At 40.5% G+C, this 16,257-nt stretch overlaps 1 protein-coding gene across 3 annotated transcripts in view; it reads left to right on the forward strand.

Annotated features, from left to right (window-relative positions):
- Window positions 1-16,257, forward strand: part of ttyh3a (tweety family member 3a) — an 83,545-nt gene that overhangs the window by 31,587 nt on the left and 35,701 nt on the right. For all 3 annotated transcript variants that reach the window (XM_069180639.1, XM_015359781.2, XM_015359779.2), the window contains exons 3-5: window positions 11,875-11,986; window positions 13,152-13,372; window positions 15,376-15,471. In XM_069180639.1, coding sequence (XP_069036740.1) covers window positions 11,875-11,986; window positions 13,152-13,372; window positions 15,376-15,471 — 429 coding nt within the window. The remainder of the gene's footprint in view (window positions 1-11,874; window positions 11,987-13,151; window positions 13,373-15,375; window positions 15,472-16,257) is intronic.

The following is a 16,257-nucleotide window of genomic DNA, read 5'->3' on the forward strand; positions in this document are numbered from 1 at the left end:
GAGATCTGACTGTTGCTTGTTGGGCAAGTTAGAGCAGCTCAATGGAAGGTAGTTTAAGAATAATCGTCCCTTCTACTAAATTTGAACTGTTGAACGGGTGGCACAACAATTTATTGTTTTAACTTGTTCTTGGCATAGCATTCTGGGCCCTAAATAACAATCATGTCTTCTTTCAGTGTGTAAAAACTCACAATGTATGAGGCATATTCTTTTGTCAGCCTGTGGAACAGACGTTAAATCACAGTACAGTACCATCTGTACTGTAGCACTTAAAGCGTTTCCTGCTATAGAAGAGTAATTTGAAGCTTCAATGGATTATCGTCTTCCTACATGACAGCATCGTATTGAATTGAACAATAAAAAAGTTTAAAAACCTCCCCAAATTCCTTTCCTTATCTATTTTGTGAGGTGGGGAGCATGTGAATCCCTGGCAGTGAGACATTTTAGAGATTGTTTTTTTTTTGTATAGGTCTATAGGGCTGCTAATCAAGTATTGTTATGCAGTAACTGCTTGTTCCAAGAGAATAGAGAGCTACAAGTCTAAGAGCTGATAGTTGTGCTTTATTTTGTTGTAAACGTAGTATCCAGAAAAGCGCTATATAAGTCTAAGCAATTATTATTATTATTATTTCTAGAATAACAAAGATATTGTTATTCTAGATTCTCTTGACTGTGTTGGTGGCTTTGATGACTGGACTGCAACGAGTTTTGTGCTTAAGTGAAATGGGACAGGATACAGGACCAAAAAGGAGCATTTTGTCCTTCACGTTAAGCCTAAAGATTTCCCCCAGGAGACTATTCTGGTGCAGCAGTGGGATCATCATTTTAGAAGAATGTTTGAAAATGTGGCAGTCATTTTTTGGAGGGATTTCAAGATCTGGTAAATGAAAACAGGCTTTTCTGCCTGTGTTGGTTTGTTTGTGCTGAAATGAATTAGGTGCATTACAATAAAATATCTGCTAAATAATATCATCCCATGCCCCAAAGGAAGATGTGGTCAAAGTTTGATTTCCAAATGGGTCTGCAGTACTTGACATCATTAAATAGAACTGGGAACAAAACACAAGGACGGAATTGTAAATAATGGAAGCTGCACCAGATGGCTTTAGGAAACCCAGGGCATTTATTTAATTGTGGTGTTTGGATAAAGCCTTCTGCTGTTGCATGAGGTTCGAGATTGAATTACAGCTTTTTTGTTGGTTGATGACCACCCATTCCTGAATGCAGAAATCAGTCATCTGAGTCACCGTTCCCCTATTTAAAATCATATCTCTTATTGATCCAAACTTCAGAATGGAAAAAAATCATACAAAAATAAGGAAATTTAAATGTGGAACTGGTGTTCTGTGTTTCTTATAGCTTTACTTTGTTGAAATAAGAAATAAGATGTTTAAATCTGCATCTTAAAATAATTTGAGGTTACACTAGCAAGCAGGAAAATCCTTTTGACATTTATAGCAGGAGTCGGGCTGATGTTTCTGATATAAGGTCCTTCAGGTGGACAAGACAAATCATGCATTGCTTCATTAATTGGCGAGTGAAGCTTCTGGGATTGCTAAACCGATCATATGGGATGTATCAAGAACAGTTTTGGCTTTATGCACAGTTTGCACACAGTTATTGCATTAAGCTGGCTCATTCAATGTGAAGAAAGTAAGTCGTTTTGAGTCTTAATTCAGAGCAAGTGAACATAGTTTGTCAATAAAACACTGTAGTTAGTGAAGAAAATATATTTGAATATTGTAGTTGCTGCAAGTGTAACCCCATGTGCGAATACTTTGTGTAGAATTGCTTGTGAAAAGTATCTAGATGAGATCATGAGTGAAGTTGCTGTCATGGGTGCATTTCTGTTTCTGGAGGTAATTCAGGGAGCAATTGATTCAAAATGCTGTTCCTAGCCAGGGGAGTTTGGGATTTTCTGCTGCCTGTTTGAAACAGTGTTTGTGGGACTGTTGAATGAATAATGTCGAACGTTAAAGAGCAGCTGCACAGTGGAAGATTAACCTTCATCCTTTATATGAACCCGAGACAAGGAAGCATAATTTCCCTCCAGGAGTGCTTCCAGAGGAACATCTGTAGGTACGTGCTTTACAAATGTGGATAATGAATTAAAAAACATTGTTATAAGGGCTGCTGGCTGCAGTCCCACATCATTTCCTGCCTTTTCCTGTCCTCCCACGGTACTGTAACGTGAGTCTGGGTTAAAAAAAAGGCCATTTCTTGATCACATTTGTAAGGGTCAGAGATTAAGTATCCAGGACGTTTATCTTGGTATGTCAGAGGTGCTGTCTTTTACAGTTTAACACAGTCAAACGGCACAGTCTCTGGTTTCTTTAACCTTCTTTATTTAGGAAATCCTTTAAGAAATGTTGTCTTAAAGTGTTGATGACAGAAGGCGTCATGGCGAGTGGTGGAGCAGGTGATGGTATCAATCTGTAAGAATCCATTATCGAATCCAAGCTTTTTTGTCTTTTCTCAAACTGCCCTTTTTTAACATTGTACTGAAATTGAATGGTTGCAAGATGGAGCACATTAAAAATATGTTTTCAGCCACTGTGGTGAATCTTCTCGATTGTGCTAGACGAGCTAAGTTTTCCCCGTTTGTGGGAATTAGATTCATGTGACTCTGTGAAAGTTCCTAGGAACTGTGCTCATCACGGCAGTGTGGAGCAATTGGAATGCTGGCTGCACCATTTTTAGTTTTTCTCAGGAATATTAATGGCTGTAATATGGAATGCACCTCTTAAATGACAGGAAAGAAATTCTAAAAATTGCATTTTGCTCAAAAAAATCTCCCAAGTTATTGCAGATTGTTCACGGCAAAAACAGACCTCGTATCTTTGTCCAGTTCTGTCAGAACACATTTCCCTTACAAGCTATTTGTTCAGAATATCAGTAGAATACTTGAAGAAATTTTCTTTTTATTTCCATTTTGTACAAACAACCCTCTGGGCTGATGTTAGAATTTTATAACATCGTTTATATAGATTAAAAAAACATTGAATGCAAAATGGCTTCTTTACCAGTTTCTTTAGCTACAAAATTATTTTTCTCTTGGTTAGTTTTATGTTATCACTGTTGTCTGTTAGCCTATATGACGCAGAGGGTGAGAATGACAGCAGAGACATGTCTTTTAGTTAACAAGCTAAGGGCTTCATTCACAAAAAAGGACTTATGTGCTGAGTGCCTTTTGTGAAAGAGTTTTGTGTGGGTGACTGCAGAGAAGAGGATCGTTTTGGGACATTTTCTGTGATGCGATTTAAATAATTACTTTCATTTGCATTTTGAACAGTGTTTTTGTTTTCAAGGAGGTTCCAAAGCACTTTGCACCCATAAGGAGAGAGATCCACTTCGCCCTCCTGTGAACCACAGCACCCATCTGGGTGACACACGGCAGCCATTGCAAACTGCTGTGGTCTACTTGAAAATTGCTTCACCATTGAAATTCAACAGGAGACTTGAGAAGGTCATATTGCACCAAATAGCTGTCCAAAGCAGAATTTACAGTATTCTAAATTCTCACACCAAGGCCAGTCTTGTCAGAAGCCAAATAACCTATCCATATGTTTTTGGACTGTGGGAGGAAAGCAGAACCCCTGGAGGAAAGGACACTGAGAGACCACACAGACTCCACACAAACAGTAGCTCAGCCGCGGATTTGAACCCAGGGCCCCAGCGCTGTGAGACAGCAGTGCTACCCATGCCACCCAGTTCATTTTTTCCCATCCTTGCTAAATGCCTGATCTATAACACACCCTTGCCCAAACCTTGCCGAAAGAACAGAGATGGAACCCAAAAAGGAGATGAAAGAGTTCATTGTTCCCGTGTATCCATGAAGAAAGCTTTTAAAAGGAGAGACGTGGGAGGGGAAAAAAGGTTTTCCTCACTATTAGAATCATTCATGTTCTTTTTGAATTTTCCTGCTAGTGGTGAATGCACTACAGCTTTGCAGGTTGTGCTTTTACTGTTTCTTTTGGATTCAGGCCCAGAAAAGCAGGCCAAGGTTGGGATTCTACCACAGCTGCAAGTCTGTCGGCAGTGTGTCACCTCTGCACTGATTTGATATGGGCACTTAAGTATCACTGTAGTCCTGTGCATGGTCTGGGGGGGAAAAAAGAAAACTAGCAAGGAAGCTAGTTACTCAAAAGCCATGGTTTATAGTGTAGAGTGCTTGTTTGAACACCAGCAGCTCAGGCATCTGCGATTGCCTGCAACATTTCCAGCATTTTCATGGATATGGCATATTTAATTCAGTAGTGCATTTCACCAATATACAGCCTTTAATGCGTCTACAAATAAAACCCAAAGAAAGACCCTAAATGAGGGCATCTTGTGCGTTAATAGCAAACTCACAGCCTCGGCAGTTTGAATATTGGAACAAGTATCTGTTTTAGGCGTGCCTAGAAACTGCTGTTAGAAGAAGTGGTATAAGGAGACCTATGGAATTTCATTTTGTGTCAGTTCTTCTCTTCCATGTGCAGCAAGGGGGGCAACCCCCCGAGTACGGCCTGCAGAAAGGGCTGACGAGTGTTGTCGAGGGTTTCTGGCGGTGGCAGCCGCTGCAGGGGAGGCAGGAGCAAAGCCGAGTGCTAACAGAATGGAGGGGGAGGAGGGACTCTAGTGGGAGATCCAACTCACAGGAGTGGATCCAAAATGTGCCTCGGAGGAGGTCGGAGTGGGGTGAGAGCAGTCGTGAGGCTCGGGAAAGTCGGCGTGGAGAGCGAACTGCACTGGAGGTGGGAGGAGGGAGGTGAAACGCTCTGCGTACGCCTACAAAGCATCTGCAGCAGCAGCAGCAGCATTTAAAGGCTTTGCGTGACTTTGTGCTGCAGGCTGGTGGAGCATCTGGGGAGGGCACTGCCAGTGTGTTGCTCACTCACTCACTTCTCCATCAATTATTCAGTGAAAAAATGCCAAACCCAACTGTCATTTGTGGTGCGGTGTATTCAGAAGTCTTAAACACTCGCATGCTTTTCTCCTCAACTAAGAGCAAGATACAGTGCTCGTCCTAAAGCATGCACTATATTTTAGTGAAAACGTAGCACTATTTTACAAATGCATTAACTCATTTTACACAACAGCCTTCTTATGTCCAAAACACTTAATGCAGTGAACTGAGCTAATGATTATTGTCAAAATAAGAAAGCATTTTTAAATACTTTTAAAGAGGCACGTCTGACACAGAATGGTAGACTTCAAAATGCCGAATACAGTACGTGAGTCTTGTTTTCCTGCAGAAGAGTCCGAGGACTCACATTTTACAATTACTGCATAAACTGTCTTACCTGCAATGTCCTACCTGCTATATCTATTCTGGTTGGATATAACTGTTTACATCTGACAAGATATATTAATCACCAGTTTATCATGACTGGCTCTCTTTCTCAAGTCTGCAAAAGTGTGTCGGTCACAGTTTGTTTACTTTATCTTATCTATAAGATTTGTGCATATTCCTCCACAGCTCTCCAAGTGTGAGTTAGAAAAGTAATGCAAGTAATTATTGTAACGCAGTGCTTTCTGGTGTATTCAAACAAACTGCTGCAGCTTTGGAACTCTGCTCCTTGGATGTTATCCAAAACTAAAATGCATGAGACATATCACCTTTTTAAGTTTCCTTGCACTAGCTAGACAAAACCTGCACATCAAACAGAAAGCAGGACTTTCTGTTACAATAGTAGTGGTAGCCTTTCGGCTCTGATTATCATTCTAATTTATGGGATCAAGGTAAAGGGGTCAGGTGGGTCATCTTAATTAGTGATTTTACTCCTGCACGCACATTCAGGAGGCATGAAGTTGATCGTTTAAGCTGACTGATAGGGAGTCTTTCTTTCCTTTGAAGCTCTTGATGTAGGTTTGCATCCCTTTTCAAAGAGCATCTAGCCTTTAAAACGATGGCTCGAGCGAGCAGAGCTGACTCACACATGCGTGATTAATTCTTGCACCGCTAATGTGATGCCTGGCTGCTCAGTTTAATGTAGACTTTAACTGTTTTAGAACAGAATGAGCTTCTGGCCAATGCATGATGTCTGTGGAGTTAGCACACGTCTTCCCTTTACAGTGATTGCTCTTTATAACTGCGCGTCGACTTGTAATAACATTACAGTAGCATTAGTGGTAGACAGTTTCAGGGAAACTTCAGTCTAAGTCACCTCTTTAATCCTTTCAGTCTTCAGTATCGGATTGTCTTCTTCACTAAAGTGAAGGTACGATCCCAAGAGGTGAAGGGATGGATTTTACTTTATTAGCTTTGCATTGCGCTGTAATGGTTGGTTGGTATGTTGGTAGAATAAATCCTCATTAACTTTATCATCTCTTGAGTTGTATATAAGGGGGAAGGGACTTGGGCAAAGGAACCAGTCTTTTTAGCAAATAAATCTTCCGGTAAGAAAAGTTCAGGTCTAACCCTGACGGCCTAGAGCAGGAGAGGACAGAGAGAGCACTGGATATTGCAGTCTGCTCAAGATGCTGGACACCCATCCCAGCTGTCTCTGCGCGGGTGGTTGACCCCTCCTGTTGGCAGCTGAGTGGTGGGTGAAGATTTTGGCAAGCTGAGCCGAAAATGAGTAACAGGAGGCGATGGCTGAAGTGGGAATACTGGAGCAGCTTTTCACAGTCTTGACTAAGTGCCTGTTGAGTTCGTCATGATTGTGAAAGATCTTGGTCAGGATACTTTGAAGCAGAAATCTTCAAAGTTGCCAAGCACTGGTTTGAAACTATAGTTGCCACAGTGTCATCCTTGGGTTGTAACATTTTGTTTGAGTGACTGAACACAGCTCTAAGTGTCCTTCTGTTGTGTGTGTGGGGTCCTTTTATGTTCTTACCAGTTTCACACCTGGCAGAAGTTCATGCGTCTTGCGCATTAAATTTATATGGAAATTCAGCTCTGGACTTCATAGGAGAAAAATGCTAAACTTTAAGCGATAAGACTTTGTGCTACATGTAATAGAAAATTACTGTTTTAATATGTACATGTTATAGTATTATCAAATCAGAAAATCCAGGTTTTATTTTTTTAGCTTGTATTAGATGGTGGGTGCACATAAGAACCAATGACAGATGAGATGAGTGTAGGAAATCTGTAAGAGTTACAGCTTGGAAGCCCCTGGACAAGAGTCACAGGCTGACGAAGTCTGGACGAAGTGGCGCAGTGCTGATGCCTCAGGAACAGCTCCACTTCCCCCACGTCGCTGCGTTTCATCTGTATTCCTTCAAAAACACATTTTCCCGAAAGGAGACGAGATGCGTCACTGAAGTCAATATCGGAGGCCCGTGCCGTTTCCTTTTGCACTCATGTCCCTGACCTCTGTCTAAAACACTTGATAATGCGTGAACCCTTGTATTCCACAAATAGTCTTTGTGCCATATGGTTTGTAATAGGCTTACTAAGCCAGTTTGAGCTGATTGTAATAGTTTCTCCCCCCAGTAAAACATTGATTACATATGTGGAAATATTATGAACACTATATTGTATATATTGTACTGTACAGAAGAGTATATTTTGTGATATACTCGGCCATATTCTATGGCACCAAGTCTCTGAGATTTTCTTTTTCGTGCTGTCTCAACTTTGGCCTAGAAAGGTTGCCATGGACACCAGATCAGATTTAATGCAGAAGAAAGGATGAGAAATGCAAGCATTGGAGGTGCTTAAAACTTTTACATATTGCTCTGAAAATGTCTGTCTTCTGGGTTTTAGTCTTCCACTCGTAGACAAGAGTCTTTGTATTACTCATGTCAGTTGATCTGCGACAGCATTAGTAGGGTTTGTTGTAGTATCAATTATTTAGTAGTACTATTTAAAATGTGCTGTATTTTTGATGATGAATCTGTCATGTGCTGCCACCAAAAATATTTCAATATAAAATATAAATATATTTTATATTTATATTATATACATATTAAAAATATTTTAAAATATGACCTAAAATATTGAAATGTGTTATGGGTTTACTAGTTTACATAGTATGGATTTGATAAACATTTTACATTATGTTCTGTTGCAAAAGTAAAGTTTAGATAGACTCTATGACAATGACCTGAAAAACAATGAATGTACAGTAAATCAGTTTCCTCCTGACAGGAGCAAGAAAACAAAACGTTAGTTAAAACATAATTGACGTGATCCTTCAGTGTAGATTTTCATCAACATCCCTATTCACGCTCCCCTGATCTTTCACTTGACAGTGTGGAGAAGAATCCCACCTATGTGCATTAAATGTATGTGGCATTTTAAAAACGAATACCCCTGAATTCAGAGAAACCAAAGCTTCTTTCTACTGGCTGAGCTTGGATCAATGTTAAACTAAGATGAGTGTGTTTTACTGTCTGCCTGCAGCCAGATTAACAGATTAAGGAGATTTCTACTCCTGACCTTTAAAGCAAGTAGCCTTGCTTGCCTTCTGCCAATTCATAGCATACTTGCTTTTTTACTCAAGAACTTACAACGGTTACAGTAATCAGCATTTTTGCAGAAGTGTGTAATCTTTCCCCTTCCAAATCGCTGATTTATCTTTTTATTTTTGCTATGCATGGATAATGCGTTTGACTTTGATCATTTGATATCCTTGGACACGTTTGTCTTCTTTTTATTATTTTGGCAGCTATTGGCTGATCATTTCTAGCTTTTCAGACAAGTAGTTAGGGAAGCCCACACACACACTCCTGGTTCTAAGTGCCAATCAGCATGTTCAGATTCAATGTAGGCTTTTGAAAGGATTTTTCACCTGTTGCAATGTTCTTTCGCAGCTTGTCAGGAAGACAGCTTGTATTCCAAGTGCAAAAAGCACAAGACAAAGTTCCTACCGTGCAGACATTGAAGACCCATGTCTCGCTTGAAATGATTGATGGAGAATCAGTCTTAACCTCAGCTGGTCCTGGTCTGCTGCAGCATCTTCTAAGCTGCCCGGGTGCTCAGGATCTTAAATCTTCCTGCAGCAGCTGGGAAGTACTGTAGAGTAGTGCAACAAGCTCCCCCAGGGAGCCAACTTACAGATCGTGGGAGTGAAACCATTGTTCTATTTTTTTATACATTAAAAAAAATATATGATTTCTCTCTCTTATCATATCAGCCGTAGGGTTTGGATTATTTTATTTTCTCATTAAGTGTGGGTTGTCATTTTGGATGGGGAGGGGATCTGGGGGAAGGTGGTGGCGTTCTTTTCTGTTTGTGGTTTGCTGTCCTTTCAGTGTTTAGTGTTCAAAAGACTGACTAATAAACATGGGGGGAAAAAACCTCTCCTCTTACTATTACAAAGTTTAAATATATAATTGAGAAACGGGCGGCTTTCATCGCCTTCAAGCCTGGGGACTTATCGTCAGTGTTGTTTTATGATAGAAATCTTTGAAGATTTTGAGAGTTCTAGGGGTCCGTGAACCTCCATGCTTTTGTAGAGGGGCAAAGATTGCTGCATAGCAACCACTTTGTGAGCTTAAGCATGAGTCCAGTTGCATGTTTTATTTATTTCCCCCTGTGTCATTGTGAGGCCATCTAACGTTAAATTAGTGGTACAGTATTCTCTAAGGAGACAGTTATATGAAGATTCACCACTACCAAAGCACTTTGACTCTCGCTCGCTCATTAAAAGTCAATTCGTGATAAAACAGAAAAAGACCCACGAGAACCATTTGCTTTCAGTCTCAAGAGCCCTCTTGTCTCCTTTCAATTTGCCATCAAATATTGAAGGATCACCTGGTTCTCAAGATCTGCTGTTACGTGCTCTCTGGTGTCAGGACTCAGATGAGCTACATGACAAGTTGAACTAGGAGTTTCTTTTCTGAGCTGCTTTTGAATGGTGCGTTCAAAGGACAGGAACAGCAGGACAACAGGTGGTTGTGAGGCTGTATTTATTACTCAATTATCCATAAACTGTACAGATCACTCGTGACTGCTGACTTAGTGGGCTGGCAGAAGGAGTTCTGATTTCTCGTTTGTTTTAGAAAGTTTGATTCTGTAAGTCATTTGCAAAACAAAATCACATATGTTCACATTTAAATATATACAAAATCTAAATAGTCACAAGTTTTAACTAAACATTTAAGTGAATTATTATCCACTCAAGGACTTTTACTTAATAAACTGTCCAAAGTATTTAACACTTTTTGTTTCTGAACTGTGAAAAATGTTGTGCTCTTATAAAAATACACAGATTTGTCTGGCATTCATTAGCTTTATATGCATCCATTTATCCATTTTCCAACCACTTCTTCCACTTGAGGGGTGCAGGGGAGCCATAGTCTATCCCATCAAGCAAAGGAAGCCAGGTGATTTCAGAGCACACAAGAACATGCACATAGGACCACTTTCCGCAGAAGACCGTTAACCTGCTACTATGTAATTGGACTGTGGATGGAAACTGGAGCATCTAGAGGAAACCCACTTGAACACAGTGGATAACATACAAACTCCATGCACACAGCATCCCAGGTCCAGGATTCAACCCAGATCCCCAGCTCTGCGCGGCAGAAATCCTAATTACTGCATCTCTGTGCCGCCTGGTCATATATCCTTACAGTCCTAAATGTGTAGAATTAGAAGGAGCTTTGGGTGTCGTTGAGCCCAACAAATTCCAATTTCAGGATAAAATGATGGTCAGTCCCAGTGACATCTGTCGATTATAGGCACTGGAGACTCAGTGTGAGGATGAGTCAGTGACGTGTCATTGCAGTGATTTCAGTCTTTCCGTCGTTGTTAATGTTGCGCTGTGTTTGCAAGTTTCTAGCTGACCGTCGGGCACGTGGAAGGGATTTCCTGGCATATGCTAAAAAAAAGCTTAGGGATGAGGACTTGCTCCGTCAGGTTCCTGTGTTTCTGGTTGTAGTTCACAGCAGTACGATTTACCTGTGGAAGCTGTGCCTGTGTCTATCTGCTGGGTCTCTTGGGGAAAAATACTTTTTTGTTTTGCTTTTTGTTCTTTTAAGACATCTGCATGTGTTTAAAAAATACTTTTCCCTATTTTTTATTCTTTTTCATAAAATGTTCCTGTTTTTTTTCTGCACTTGAATAATTAGAATTGTTTTCACAAAAAAATTAAAATCTAATTAAAATAATTTTTGCTGACTCTATAATATACAGTAATAATCTATTGTTTGATATCCTTTTAGATGGAACACGGCCAAGCTGAAAGCGAATAAAAACAAGAGTTGAGAAAGTAATGTGAGGAACAAAATAATAGGATAGACAGAATTGAGAAGACTTCGTTTCTCATTAGTTTTTAACATCTTTTTAATGAATGTCTCCAACCCACAGTTCTTTGATGTCTTTTCACACTTTTGAGGGGAACGATTCCAACATGCCACTTTCTTACAATATGTTTTCATTGATATGCAGGCCATGCTTAATTTAGCAGGAAACTACAATGTATGTCCACTCTTCCAGCAGTAATTTGAATATATTAATATTTGAGCATGTTTACCTCAATGAGTCATTAACTTTTGAGCACACAGATGTTGCAGCAGGACACAGACTGGCAGACGAAACCACTAGAGCTTTGTGCTCAATACCAGCGTTTCTAATGCAATGAAACAGCATCTGCATTGATGAGATGGCTTTCCCATGATCTGAAGTGCCTGACTGGCTGTTCTGGGACATCAGTTCCCCTGCTGTCCCGTCGATCTTTCTGTTGGATTCATTGAACTGCAGTAGCATTGCTAACCCCGTGCTTTGAGTTGCCCGGGCTTTGTGGCCTGACTTTCTGGAGGAATTCAATTCCTGCCCTCTCTGTCTGAACGGCCTGGCTTCCTTTATGAAGCAGGCAGAGAGAACACCAGACTGCTGGGTTCACACGGCTGGGTCAGGTTTCCCCCCCCGCTGACCCCTTCTCCCCCCGTCCTCCACCCCACCCCCCTCAAAGTTTCTGCCTCTTTGTTTCCTTTCAGTGCCGGCATTGCTGTGGGTTTCTATGGGAACGGCGAGACCAGCGATGGAATTCACCGGCTCACATACTCTCTCCGGCACGCTAACCGAACTGTGGCGGGAGTGGAGAGATTGGTGAGTACATTCACGTCTGGGCTCGGCACCCCCCACAGGAGCCCCAAACAGACGGGGTTTGTTTATCTCTGCCTTACTGAAGGATGCACATGCTGCGAAATGGGTTCTCTGAAGGAATACAGAATTGGAGCTTCTCAGAATTGGTTAGTTAAAGCGCAGATAATAGGCCCAATCTCCAAGCACGCCCCTTCACCCTCTCTGCGCTAAATCCCAGTTCCACCTGCTGATGTGGTGTGACAAATAGAGTGCCGTTTTTAGCTGAGCTCTGCTCAGCTTGAAGCGTTTATTTCGTTTCGTAAGGATGAATATTAAATGAGTGTTTCATTTTTTCCTTTTTCCAGGCCGCATACTGTAGCGTTATTGACGATAGCATCATGAAGCTTCCTTTAATTAAAAAAAAAGATCTTAAAAATGATCTGGCTCTTAATTTTGGGTCGGTCTTATTGTATTGTTCTTGTGCAACGACGATAGAAAAGGCTTTGGAGTCAGAGATTGACCTATTCAGCTTGGGAGAGCCGCTTGATCATGTTGATATGATACCGAGTTCCTGGACATCTAAACCAACATGCAGCCACCTTAAAGGGGTCTCAGCGGGAGCAGGCAGATTGAAAATGCATCTACTTGATTCCAGCAGAAGCGAAAACTGCTGAACAATAATTTCATTGTTCCGCGTTGCACTGCCGAAATGAGTCAGACTTTCAGGGTAGAAAGTGCCTTATTATGAAATGCGCAGCTTCTGAATATTTCAGCTGATGGTATTTATCAGTGAAAGGAGTTTTTATTCTTTACTTGATGGGTTTTTTTCTGTAAGTGCCAATTTAAAAAAAAAGTTTTAAAATGATATTTAACCTACCGCTGGAAGTACTAATGGCAAAGTATAGCCTCTCTACCCTTTTTATTGTAACACTGAGCTTTTGTCTCTGTGTCCCATGGAAAAATGTTCTTTTATTTTTTCAGTCCCTGATGTCTTACTTTTGTCCAAGCTATCCAGCCATGACAAACCTGTCTTAGCAGCAGCGGCCATGACAAGACCTTCGTTGGTTTGTGTGAGTGACACAGGAGGGCCAGCATGTGTGTGCCTGGATGCCCTGGTGATATAAACCTTCGCTTTCTGCCCAGGCGTTTGAGGTCTCGCTGAAGCCCTCTTACCTGTCGCCCCACGCAGGTGTCGGACAGCACCACCGCCCTGAACCAGACGGTGGAGGAGGGCCTGCAGGAGCTGGAGAAGCAGTACGCCAAGCACACTGACTACCAGTCCATTGTGCAGAAGCTGCAGGGCCAGCTGGACGAGCTGGTGCGACAGATGGTGGAGATCCCCTTCTGGGGGAACAGCGACGTCTCCCTGGAGGAGCTCTCCGTGAGAACGGAGCTCTACGACTGGTACAGGTAAAAACTGGTAGAAGTCGCGTTGCCTTCCATTCACGTCATACTATACTATCGTAAGATATGAGCCACTCACACTGACAGAATAACATTCCTTGATTCTTAATGTTTTGCCAGTTTGTCCCTTTGTTGGCCTTTATCAGCCCTTGCTGCACTTAATACGCTTATATAAAACCTTATACAGAAGTCCTTTAGGACTACATTTGGAAAGCTTTGTGTAGTGCCAACCTGACCATACTGCTTAGGTCTTAGACATGTTTCCTTGCTTCGCATGGTTAAAAATATTGCGAACCATATTTATTTTCCTCATGCTGATTCCCGCTCGTCTTCCATGGCTAGATTCATTTGGTGGTATGTAATCGGTAATTTGTTTCCACATTCATTGTTCATTCCTTCACCAAGGAGGTAACATGGCTGTATGTTTCTTGAGCTCTTCTGCTTGTTTTTTTGTTTTCTCTTTGTACTGAAACACCGAGTTTAGATGATGTTGAGCCCAGGATTCTGAATTTTTTTTTCAGTGGAAACACTAATTTTCGAATGAACCAACACCCTGGTATTGCACGTGCGATGACCCTCAGGGGAAAACAATGTTAAATTGCGGCAGAAAGGAGAAAAGTATGAATATGTGTATAATTGAATGTGGTGTGATTTCTCAAGTACTGCAGCTTCCAGTATCAAATATCTACATAGTGTGGCTGCTGGATACTGATAGAATTGTTGTGTTACTGTATTGTGAGTTTTCAAGGTTGAAAGTCAAAAATATATTTGCTGGCTCATCTACATTTGGTTCTGAAAGGAGATCTTTAGTATATTTTTTTATTGTTAGCTCAAGGTTACAGTGTGTTGAGCTTTCATTTAAAAAATGATTCAAGGTATTTAAGATTTTTGCATTTTTTGTGAAAGATTCATTAAGCTTTTACTTTTCACAAACAAGGAAATTGAGTTAAGTTTTTCTTAATTGTTGTTACAGTAGCAGTTGCATTTTCTAAACCACACTATAGATGCTAGAGTGAACATATGCAACAACAGCTTTAGTCAACTAAATTAATACGTGGTTAATTAAATTAACATGCAGTTAATTTACCTCTGCTGTCACAATGGCTCTGTTTTGTTTCTGGTTTGTCAGGCTCTGTATAACTTCATATATAGATTTAAAATACACAACAGATTTAATGAGTTGTTTTTAGGTTAGTCTCATCAACGTTAATGTATTGATATCAAATGAAATGAGGTGATGTGTTTCCCCTTATAAGATAAAGATTTATATCTGTATGGTAGTTATTTGATTGGTCAAGGACAGCGGAAATCTAGGATTCTGAATTGGTACAAATTTCTAGGTGAATGAACTTCCCAGGCAATCATCTCACTTCTGTGAGTGCACATAAGCACACAAACTCCATGATCTGTGGATCTTGTACTGCAAAGGTGCTCTGCTGCTGCCTCTTTGTTATTAGAAAGCTTTGATGTCGTGAGTTGAGTTGAACTTGAAGTATTCGTATTCCACTCCACATATCATCTGCTTGCAGTCTCAGCCTGTAGACAAACAGAACACAAAGGCACCATGCTTTGGTCAAAAACCTGAAAAGTTATCGCTTCTGAGAGACCACTGCCACTCCTGTATATATAAAATGACTACAAAAAATGTAGTCATTTGCAGATCTTAGTGCGTATCAATGATATCACAAAGTTATGATTACTTCTTGCATCTGATATTTTTTATTTACCTAATTGAATCTGTTTATCCATCTCATCCATTTTCTAACCACTTTATCCATAATTTACTGCTATTGCCTCATTTAACATGTACTTTCCAAGTCTTCTACCCCTAAAATATCTGTAACGCAAAGCTGTGTTCGTGTCTTGTCTCCGTACTTTGAGTACAGGCTAGTGTAGTGTTCAACTTTGTTTTTAACTTGACAGGATGAAGCAGTTATAAATTGAAGCAATGTGAACCAAAACAGTAAATACAAGTTGTTAATCTTGTAAATTGTATCTTTTTTCCTCAGATGGCTCGGTTATTTGGGACTACTTCTTTTCGATGTGCTCATCTGTCTGCTCGTGCTGTTTGGCCTTATTCGAAACTCAAAGGGTACTCTTATTGGGTGAGTGTTGCGATTTGCATTCTGGCAGATAAATATCAGTATTATGATAAATATCAAAGTTTTAACTATTTTGGTAAATCGCCCATATACATGTTATTCTAATGTGCAGTTAGTATAAGTTATTAGATACCTTAGAGTTTGGAGCCAAAGACTTTCATTTATGGAAATTGGTAGCTGGTTTTACTATAATAATGGATGAAATTTATAGGACGTTCATTGCTACATAATGTCACTTTTATGCCATTTCAGGCAGAGTTGTTTATAGCACATGCATGTATATATATTTGTGTAATGCTGTTCTATAGCACGTTCAAAAGAAATCAGGCAGGAATTAGCTGGGAGAGGTGCAGAAATGTTTGGTAGTCACTAATCAAATCTCCAGTACAAATAGAGAATCTTTTGTTTAATGTATAGGACTGAAAAGCTCTGGAGAAATGCATAATCATGGATTGGGCACACAGTATTTGAAACAACACACACAGTGTTAAAAGATGAAAATGTGGCCTGTCTGTATATGCAGACAGAGAAGGAAATGAAATTATAGATACTGTTTAAACTTGGTTTCATCTTACGGATAAAATAATTGTCCACGCTGGTTAAGTGACTCACCCTTCTGTTTCGGCAGCTTAATTTTAAACGCGAATGTGAAAAACCTGCCCTTGCTGTTTTCACTGCTCAGCCTGCACGTGGGTGGGAATGTGAGCTGAACGTTTAATTACAAGTTGGGTCGTGAATGCAGACGAGATTTTAGATCGGGGGGAAAGCTCTTCTTTTCGCCTGCAATGT

The sequence above is a fragment of the Lepisosteus oculatus genome, chromosome 19, assembly GCF_040954835.1.
Source record: "Lepisosteus oculatus isolate fLepOcu1 chromosome 19, fLepOcu1.hap2, whole genome shotgun sequence".
NCBI classification, from domain to species: Eukaryota; Metazoa; Chordata; class Actinopteri; order Semionotiformes; family Lepisosteidae; genus Lepisosteus; species Lepisosteus oculatus.